This window comes from Zingiber officinale, chromosome 7A (assembly GCF_018446385.1).
Source record: "Zingiber officinale cultivar Zhangliang chromosome 7A, Zo_v1.1, whole genome shotgun sequence".
In the NCBI taxonomy this organism is placed as follows: Eukaryota; Viridiplantae; Streptophyta; class Magnoliopsida; order Zingiberales; family Zingiberaceae; genus Zingiber; species Zingiber officinale.
The window spans coordinates 72,369,497-72,380,411 of NC_055998.1; the positions used below are offsets into that span (position 1 = coordinate 72,369,497).

General features: G+C 37.1%; 1 protein-coding gene across 1 annotated transcript; it reads left to right on the forward strand.

The window, feature by feature from the left end:
• The first annotated feature begins 8,865 nt into the window (after window positions 1-8,865).
• LOC121999425 lies at window positions 8,866-10,593 on the forward strand. Its single transcript, XM_042554111.1, has 2 exons — window positions 8,866-10,148; window positions 10,347-10,593. The coding sequence occupies exons 1-2, from the start codon at window positions 8,866-8,868 to the stop codon at window positions 10,591-10,593; spliced, it is 1,530 nt and encodes a 509-aa protein (XP_042410045.1).
• The last annotated feature ends 322 nt before the right edge of the window (window positions 10,594-10,915 follow it).

Consider the following 10,915-nt stretch of genomic DNA (forward strand, 5'->3'; position numbering starts at 1 on the left):
GTGCCCCTAGGACTAAGGGCCTAGTATGTTTGCCTCGTAGGGTTCAAGACTTGCTACCTTGGACCTACAAGGTTGCGCGCAATATGTAAGTGGTACATAGCCGGGATCCCCCTTATGTTGAGATTATTTTCAAGTATATATGTAAAAGAAAATGGTTTTAAAGATCATGAGACATACACATGTTTTTCGGATACATGTTTTCCAAAAATCATATTGCATACACCTTATGATTATGCTATGTTTCATGTTATGCTCTTGATTATGATATGCCATGATAAGGATGATTATGTTATGTTCATGCTATACCTTATAGACATGTTTCGGCCATGGATTTGTTGATGCTTGATATATAAATTTCGGCCATGGATATGATGATGCCTTGATGTACATGTTTCGGCCATAGTATGATGCTTTGATATACATGTTTCGGCCATGCTTTGATATACCATGATACTTGTTGTTATGTCATGTCTAGCTATGTTTTATGCAATGCACTATGTATATGTTTCGGCCATGGTGATGCTTGATATGCTATAACTAGTTGTGATTATATTATGATGCATGATATGTTTGAATAGAATGCTATGTTATGCCATGATTAGTTGAGATTATGACTTGTTGATGCATTCTTGATTATGCGCTGATTGTTGGTTTTAGTGAGTAGGAAAGGAACTTACTGAGCCATGAGTGCTCATAGCTTACTTTCCTTGTACCACAGATAAAGGAAAAAGCTGGATGAGTTAGAGGAGCAGCAGGAGGGGCAACGAAGATGTGTGTGGCAGTGGCTAGGCAACCAAATAAATAAGAACCTGCTTAAAGTTTCTTTAAAGAACTATGCATTGGTATTTTATGACTTGTGATACCTAAACATGTGTGGCTTGACATTATGGTTTCACTGGATTTGATGTTATGATTTTGATGCCATGTGATAGTATAGTTCAAAAGAAATTTAAAAGAAAAGTTTTATTAAAACTATGAAAATTATTTTAAATCTTCCGCTGTTTTAAAAAGAAAAATTTATACGTAGAGTATCGTAGCCCCGTCCCTTATCAACCTAGATTACTAGGACACAGTTTTCTTCTATAATTAACAACACACACTATAAGTAATATCATTTCCTAACTTATCGACCCTTTTGATTTATCGAGCTAAATCTCACCCTTTGATAAGTCAAAGAAATAAATACCAAATATATGTACTTATTATTATATTAGGATTAAGAGCACACACTTCCATAATAACTAAGATCTTATTCTTTTATTAAGTTAGTATAAAAAGAACTTACCTTAAATGGTCCTACTCAATACACTTAGAGTGTACTAGTGTAATTTATTAGTCAAGATAAACTAATACCTAATTATACTACGATTATTCCAATGGTTTGTTCCTTTCCATCTTGTCGTGAGCAACTGCTTATAATTTATAAAGAACTGATAACATGATCTTCTGTGTGTGACACCACATATCATGTTATCTACAATACAAATTAATCAAACAACTACACTAATCATGTAGACATTTGACCAATGTGATTCTTATTTCTAAGTAAATGCTTACAAAAAAACTAGGCTTTTAGTATACATTCCAACAATCTCCCACCTATACTAAAAAACTATGCTACCATATACCCTACCATACATCTGATTCCCAACCCTTCTACATGCCCATCAAAAGTTCTTGCCTTAAGGGCCTTAGTGAAAGGATCTCCTAGGTTATCACCTGATGCAATCTAGGCGGCAACAACTTCTCCTTGTTATACGATGTCTTGTATTGGGTGGTACTTGCGCTCTATTGTGTTTACTTGCCTTATGGTCTTATGGTTTCTTCGAGTTTGCTACTGCACCACTATTATTACAATAAATTGTAATAAATTTTTTGGCAAACCAGAAATCATTTCTAAGTGCATCAAGAAGTTTCTAAGTCATATAACTTCTATGGCTGCCTCAAAGGCTACCACATACTCAGCTTCTATAGTGGAGTCTGACAAAGCACCTATGCTTAACACTCCTCTATAGTTATGGCTTTACTTCCTAAAGTAAACATAAAACCCCGAGGTCAATTTACTATTGTCCCTATCTGATTGGAAGTCAAAATCCGTATAACCCATAGGGATCAAATTATCTGCCTTGTAAACTAGTATATAATCTCTAGTCCCTCTAAGGTACTTTAATATATGCTTTACGGTAGTCTAGTGTCCCGATCCTGGGTTACTTCGATATCTGCTAACTATGCCCTGGGCAAAACAGATATCCAATCTCGTACACAACATTACATACATTAGGCTTCCGACTGCCGAAGCATAAGGAACTACCTTCATGTCCTCTGTCTATTTTGATGTCTTCGGAGACATCTCTTTAGATAAAGATTCTCCATGCACAAAAGGTAGAAAACCCTTTCATGGAGTCTTGCATGCTTAAACGAGCTAGGATAGTATGAAGCTGGGGATAAGCACAACATTCTTTTCTTGTGATCCCTTTGATCTCGAGAATATGTGTGCACTCTCCCAAGTCCTTCATATCGAATTGTTTGGACAACCATACACTTACTTCCGATAACACTTTGATATTGTTTCCAACTACCAAAAATGTCATCTACGTATAGTACAAGAAATACCACCACGTTTCCATCACACTTCTTGTATACACAAAACTCATCCGGACACTGAATAAATCCATAGGTCTGGATTACTTCATTAAACCAAATGTTCCAAGACCTTGAAGCTTTGCTTCAGTCCATAAATAGACCGATTGAGTTTACATACTAAATGCTCTTTGCCCTTTGCAATGAACCCCTCTGATTGCTTTATATGGATGCTTTCTTCAAGACTTCCATTAAGGAAAGCTGTCTTGACATCCACTTGCCAAATCTCATAATCAATATGAGCAACAATAGATACAAGAATCCGGATAGACTTAAGCATGACTACTGGTAAAAGGTTTCCCTTTTTCAACAAGCCTTGCTTTGAAAGTTTCCACCTTCTCGTCTGTCCCTCTTTTTCTATTGTAGACTTATTTTCACCCAATGGCTTTTACACCATTTGGTGGTTTTATAAGCTTAGTATTCATTACTCTTTTCCAAGATTCTACATCTTTATCTTGGAGTGCTTCATCATGTTGGGTTCGTCGTGCCGCGAAAACCGCTTTTTCGCGTCGCGGAAACCCCGAGTCACCCAAAGCCATGGATCTCGTGCAAAGATTCGTAAACAAAACTTTTCGAAAAACTTTTTCTTGTACGAGTTTGTAAAAACTTTAGATCTACACTAGATGAGAGTTATACCTTCGAAGCGAAGCCCTTCGCGTTCCCGCTCGTCCAAGAAGTTGCCGGATCTCTAGACCGTCAAGTATCGGTCCTCTAGAAGTATCCACATGAACAATTCTTGATGGAGAAAACCTAAACAAAGGTGTGCTAGCACCTTGATAGGTCACGGCAAGGAAGAGGAGGGAAAGCAAGGAGAGAACCCAAGGAAGAAGAAGGAGTTACACCACTTGAATGAAAAATAAAATTCACACATCCAACCCAAAGTGGCCGGCCACTATACATTGTGTAACTCCCCATTAAATGAAATTAATGTGAAGTTATTATGAAAATGGCTTTGTAACTTCCATGAGGTGGCACCCATGATGATGTGGAACATCATTATTGGTCCACCTAATGCCAACTCACCAATGAGGTGGCAAAAGGTCAAGTCAAAATTGACCTATGGTCTTCCTTCTCAAGTCAAGTCAAACTTGAACCAATCTCTACCATGGTTGATCTAATCTAACCATTTGATTCGAGCCAACTTAATATAATGAATCTAATTCATTAAATTAAATTGATTCAATGAGTCAAAATCTAAATTAGACTCATTGAACACATGAATCAACTTGAGTCGAACTCAAGTTAGCCCAATTAGGATTACTCTTAATCCAATTTGATTCATCAAATGAATCTAATCCTCTTGGTTCATCATATGAACCTAATCTCCATCTAATTGTCCTAAGTGTGTGACCCTATAGGTTCTTGTAACGTTGGCAATGCCCTAAACCCATTTAGGATCATAAGTAATGAGCGGTATCTAGCAACACATCATTACTACCCAAGTTACAAGAATGTCGAGATCCGACATCACCTTGTGACTACCAATTGTGACTCCTCACAAAATAATGACAAGTGTCCTTCTATCCTAGACATCTAGATTGATCAATATGAGGCATAGACCGTGTCATCCTCTAATCAATCTAAATCTTGAACTCCAAGTAGACTCACTCGATCAAATGAGCTCAACATCTAATGTTGACTCATTTGGGCATGACCATGCACTTAGTGGTCTCACTCTATCAAGAATACCGATGTCGCTCCCGTCATATGGGAGGGATAGATCCCATCTACATCACTCACATCCCTCTACATAATTCGTTATATACCCAGTAATCGCCTTTATAGTCCACCCAGTTACGGGTGATGTTTGACGAAACCAAAGTACATAACTCCTTATGTAGGGATCCATGGTGACTTCAGGTCTAAGGACTAATAGTCATACTAATAGCCACATGAGAAAGTATATGACACTCATATAACGATCCATGATACTTTCTCATGGCGGGTCATTCAGTATACATTCTCTAATGCATACCCATGTGTCAGCTTGATATCTCTATATCCATGACTTGTGAGATTAAGTCATCGAGCTAACCTACATGCTAGTCTTATTGTATTAACATTGTCCCTGAATGTTAATACTCGACTAGGAATGATTTAGAGTAGTGTTCCCTATATCATCTCACTATCGATTCAACCAATCGATTGATATAGGTAAGAACCTTCTACTCAAGGACGCTATTATACTTAGTCTATTTGGCACTAATATAAATAAGTATAATAACCAAATAAATGCCTTTATTAATATACAAGAATATGATATACATGAGTCCATACAATCATCAAATGATTGGCTCTAGGGCTCTAACTAACACATCATATGTCCGGGAATCAAGTTCATGTTCACCAGGGATCAAGTCCAAAGACTCTCCCAAACATGAATCTTTCAGGTTGCCTAACAACCCTCCCACTACGACGAGACACTTTCTGCAATTGTGTATCATATGTGGTACGTGTTGTAGTTTCTTGTGATATCTCATCTTGTACAATTGGTACTAGATTAGACATGTCCTTTATTATTTCCTTAAGAACAAATTTACTTATGGGCTTATGGTTCATTACATAATCCTCTTCTAAAAATTGGGCATTGGTGTTAACTATGGCCTTCTGATTTTTAGGACTATAAACCTTCTTTCGTTTCTCTCGGATAACCCACAAATAAGTGAACTCCTGTCCATCTTATCAGTGACTCCCTTCAGCACATGTGTTGGACTACCTAGAATTCGAATATACTTCAAATTAGGCTTACGCCTATTCTGCAATTCTATGTAAGTAGAGAGTTCTGACTTAGAAGGTACTATGTTCACTTCTGTTTCCAGAGTATATCCTCAAAATGATTTTGGTAACTCATCATCGATCTAATTATTTGCATAAGAGTCCTATACCTTCTTTCTACTACACCATTCTGTTGCGGTGTACCAGGTGTGGTTAGTTGGGATTGAATCCCTTCCTCTGATAAGTAACTCCTAAACTCTCCTAAGAGGTACTCGCCACTACGATCTCACTATAATGTCTTGATACTTTTACTTTGACATTTCTCCACATCAGTCTTGTACTCTTTGAACTTATCAAAGCACTTAGACTTGCGGCGTATCAAGTAAATATACCCGTATCTCGAATAGTCGTCTATAAAAGAGATGAAATATTCGAAACCACCTCTTGCCTGGATAGTCATAGATCCACACAAATCAGAATGAATCAATTCCAACACTTCTTTGGTTTTATACCCCTTAGACTTAAAAGGCATCTTGGTCATTTTTCCTTCCAAGTAAGATTCGCAGGTTAGAAAGTTTTTCACCACTAATGAACCCAAAAGTTCATCAGCTATTATCCTTTGAATCCTACTCAAGTCAATATGGCCTAGCCTTAGATGCCAAAAATATGATTGGTTCATCTCCGAAGGTTACTTTCTCTTATTAAAGTTAGAAGATGTGTTATTAATTTCCATTTGCATCGTGGGAGTTATTGGATTTATAAATTGTCAACTAACATACCAGAACAGATAACTTCCCTCTTTTCTTGATAACAACTTTGTTATCAAAAGAGACAGAATATCAAGTTCTTTGATAGTTTAAAAACCGAAATCAAATTCTTTCTAAACTTGATATGTAAAGACAATTTCTCAAAATCCATATTTTATTCCTATCAGAGGATAAACATCTCCCACTGCAACAGCTGCTACTTTTACAGTAGTGTCCATGTCACTATGTGAAAAATGACGTTTTACTTCGCCACAATTTACTTCATCAATTTAAATATACGAGGTAAAAGTGTATAAGCAACTTCGCTGAAAAAACTGACGAAGTATATACAAATATAGACTTCGCAGATTTAAAAACGCGGGCTTCGCTTTAAACTGAAATAAGCTATTACTTCGGAAAGTTGTTAAATACCGAAGTAGTGACGTCGTGAATAAAATTTTTAGTGTTTACTCCGAAGTAATAGTACAAGAGTTAACTTTTATTTTGAGACCACTTTTATTTCCCCCCACTTTTTCATTAACTTCCCTCTGCTGAAATAAGTTTGGACCTCCTCTTCCTTCCCCTTCATTTCAGTCCTCTCCGTTCCCTCTCGTTAGGGCTTCCCTCTGCCGAAATAAGGTTGGACCTCCTCTTCCTTCCCCTTCATTTCAGTCCTCTCCGTTCCCTCTCGTTAGGGCTTCCGATTTGGAGTCTTAGGCAACAGAGACGAAGGTTTCCTCGTTAGGGCTTCCGAAATAAGGTTTGGCAACTTGAACTTTCTTACGCAGGGTTTAGGTTGCAAGTGTTTGAGATATACCGTATGTTTTCTTTCCTTCGATTTCTTTTTCTTATTCTTCTTCTTTTTCTCCTCCTTTATTTTGTAAAATCATGTTTTAGACGGTCTCCAATTTGTTGTAGGTTTGGTGCTATTCTTCCAACAAAGACAAGTGTTTGGAAATTTTTTTTGCTTTTTTTTTTCAGTCTCTATGTTTACGAGGTCATTACCTAAAAATATGCATGCTTTCAAGTTAGAGTAAGACATGTGTTGTACTCTTACTCCTTCAAGTTGTCCCTCAAAATCTCAATTCCACATGTATTAATTTTTCTTAAAAAAAAATACCTGGCTCCTAATGCAAGCAAGCATAGCACCAATTGAATTTAAATATCAACTATAGAAGATGGATTGTTTTCCCATGAGATAGCAAAAACTAATGTAACTAATGTGTGTTTTTGTTTCCTTGTTCAGACAATTTGCTAAGCAACCAACAACATTCATATACAAATCAATATTGCTCGAACACTCACCTTTATAATTTCTATTTTGTCCTTGCTCTCTCGGTGACCACTACACTCCTATTCAAATCTTGATGATGAATGCCCCTATCTTTGTCCTCTTGAAATGGATTGAAATAAAACAGAGATGCATCCAATTTCTATCTAATGCCTTGTGTTGTATACTCGATCCACACTAGGTATAATTTGATAAAGAGTGATTACATCTCTCTATTATTTGCTACTCTCTTTGGCATAAGATAGCTTAGCATTTTCTCCACTAGGTAGATGATGATAATAACTTTTAAATACAACATTCACTAATAGTTATAGTAAATTCTCACCATCCTAACATAATTTGTCTTTGTGCTACCTGTTTCATCCACTATGAAGATCCCAAATACAGCATTTCAGAATCAGACAATCTCAACTATGCTATCACTTATTGAGATTAAATGTGTAACTGCTTCATCCAGCACAAATACAACAATTTAATTTAACAATTTCTAACTATGATACCACTTAAGATAAATAATTTAATAAAATTCAAAGTAAATCTTTGGCTAAAAAAAATATGAGAGTAAAAATACAATAAAACTAAATAAAATTACTATTCACACTTTCTATAGTTACATCTCAAACCTTTCCTAACTCCTCAGGATGACAAAAAAAGTTCTAATAAAAAAACTTGTGTAAGCTCTCTGAAAATGTATCACACAACTTGTACAAATGCAACCCAGCATATCTCCTACATTCTGAAATGCTCCATCCATGAACAATTTATAACCACCATAAATTTCAAGAAATTTGGTTACAATTGGATTAAACGAACTCAAACCTGCTTCAATCACAAATTTCAACAATCACAACAGCATGATTATGAAAAACTAACTTTAAAATCAGAAATTAGAGGGGGTTTCTTTTACTACTATCAGGCTGAATGGTCTCCGACACTGGATTGCTGACAACCCAATAGATTCAATCTATTTAAGAGCGTTCATATGTCAAATGATTGAGTGTGCATGTTCGAAAAAAGACAAGTGTTTGGAAATTCAACTGGTGCCATGCTTTCGTTCTTTATATATCCACATATTGTACAAAATACGCATTATTTTTCTTCATGATGAGTAGAAAATATTGACAGCTGTTGGAATGAGTATAAAATATGGAAATGTGCTCGATATGAATTTGACTACCTTTTTGCAGTCTTACTCTAACGTTTGCTTAACATATATGTAGTATCTTCAGGTTTTGATCAAAGAACACATTGAGCTAGCAGTAAATAATTTTAGCACGATAATTCTGAAGAAGTTTCTTGGGATTCTGTTGTACTATAATGAATAAATCCTGGATTTACTTAGATAGGAGGTCCAAAGAGTATGAGGAGGGTGTGGAACAATTCATTAGAAGTTGTTTGCAGAATCCACATATCGACCCCAATTTAATTCATTGTCCTTGTTGCAAATGTATGAATCTTAAAAAGGGAGTGGTTATGTGGATTCGGGAGCATCTTTACTTCAATGGTTTTAGTAAAAATTATTTGAATTGGATTTGGCATGGTGAGGCTGCGGAGAAGGATAGATTAAATTCGAGTGTCAACCAAGAGACAACTGATAATTGTCATGATGATTTTGAAACTGTTAATTTGTGTGAGGCAGCGTATGATAACCATACAGAAAATCCAGAAGCATTTATGAAATTTTTGGAGGAAGCAGAGAAGCCACTGTATAAGGGATGCAAACGTTACACAAAGTTGAGTGCACTTGTAAAACTATACAATACCAAAGCAATGCATGGGATGAGTGATGCTCTATTTTCAGATCTACTAGCAGATTTTGGGGACATGCTGCCAGATAACCACAATCTGCCATCGTCAATTTATGAAGCAAAGAAGACGTTGAGTTGTTTGGCTTTGAGTCATGAAAAGATTCATGCTTGTTCCAATGATTGCATCCTTTATAGGAAACAATATAAAGACTGCGTAAGCTGCCCGAAATGTGGCTTATCAAGATGGAAGCTAACCAAGAAAAATGTTGAGAAGAAAGGTGTTCCTGCCAAAGTGGTTTGGTATTTCCCTCCCATACCAAGATTTAAGCGCATGTTTAAATCTTTAGAAACTTCCAGAAATTTAACATGGCATGCAGATAGCACAAGAGTTGTTGGTCAGTTACGCCATCCAATTGATTCACTGTCATGGAAATTGGTGGATCATATGTGGCCCGACTTTGGAAGTGAGGCAAGAAATATTCGCCTGGCACTTGCAGCCGATCGAATTAATCCTCACAGCAATCTTAGTAGTCACTACAGTTGCTGGCCAATCATGTTGGCCACATATAATTTGCCTCCAGACATGTGCATGAAAAGGAAATTCATCATGCTAACGATGCTCATTTCAGGGCCGAAACAGCCTGGAAACGATATCGACGTCTACCTTGAGGTTCTGGTTGATGATTTGCAGCTCTTGTGGGAAGGAGTTGATGGAGTTTATGATGCTTATCGAAGGGAGGTTTTCACTCTTAAAGCAGTTCTTTTATGGACCATCAACGACTTTCCTGCATATGGTAACCTTAGTGGATGCACTACACATGGTTATTACGCATGCCCAATATGTGGTGAGGATACTTATGCAAAGCACTTACCAAATGGGAAGAAAATGTCATTTGCTGGGCATAGACGATTCCTACCACGATTTCATCCATATCGGAGGCAAATAAAGGAGTTTAATGGCATGGAGGAACTTGGTGAAGCAGGTAGGCCATTATCTGGAATTAAGTTGTTTGACAAGCTTTCAAACATAACATGTGAGTTTGGAAAGAAAACAAGTGTGAAGGGGAAAATAAGGAAAAAAGCAAAGGAGAATATTGTGGAAGACATTGAAGAAGAAAAGTATGTTGGAGCTACAAATTTCAGTAAATGTTGGAAGAAGAAGTCAATTTTTTTTAATCTTCCATACTGGAAATACCTACATGTTAGGCATTGTCTCGATGTTATGCACATTGAGAAAAACATTTTCGAGTCTCTGATTAATACTTTGATGAACATCAAGGGAAAAACCAAGGACAATGTGGAAGCTAGGTTGGACATGGTTCAGATGGGAATTAGGCCTCAATTGGCTCCTAAAATTGGTGAGAAAAGAACATATCTACCTCCTGCAGCATGTTCATTCACAAAAAATGAGAGATTACAAGTATCTAGTGTTGGTGCAGTGAGCACCAGATGATCGAACCTGAGTTTTGATTATGGAAAAGGGCTCAAAGTTAAGTGGTGGTGTTATCTAACAAAGTTCATAGAGCTTGCAGGAAAGTCCTAAGTGATACTTAGGCAAAAGTCCTAGCTGCGGTTAGGCAAGATAAAACCCTAGGGGGTGGTAACCCTAGGTCATAGGGGGTGGTAACCCTATGCGGAAAGTCTTGGCAGGTCGATGGCTTCAGGCAAAAGTCCTAGGGGGTGGTAACCCTAGGTGGAAAGCCCTGGTGTCGCGAACCAGGTGAAAGTCTGAACTGGCCGGTGAAGCGGATGTTCAGCAGAAAGTCCGGAAGCAT

Excerpts from the sequence above, each read along its gene's own strand:
- LOC121999425 (XM_042554111.1), top strand. The coding sequence starts at position 8,866 with ATGTGGATTCGGGAGCATCTTTACTTCAATGGTTTTAGTAAAAATTAT. Across the intron at positions 10,149-10,346 it reads CCATTATCTGGAATTAAGTT|GCATTGTCTCGATGTTATGC; the intron begins GTTTGACAAGCT and ends CCTACATGTTAG.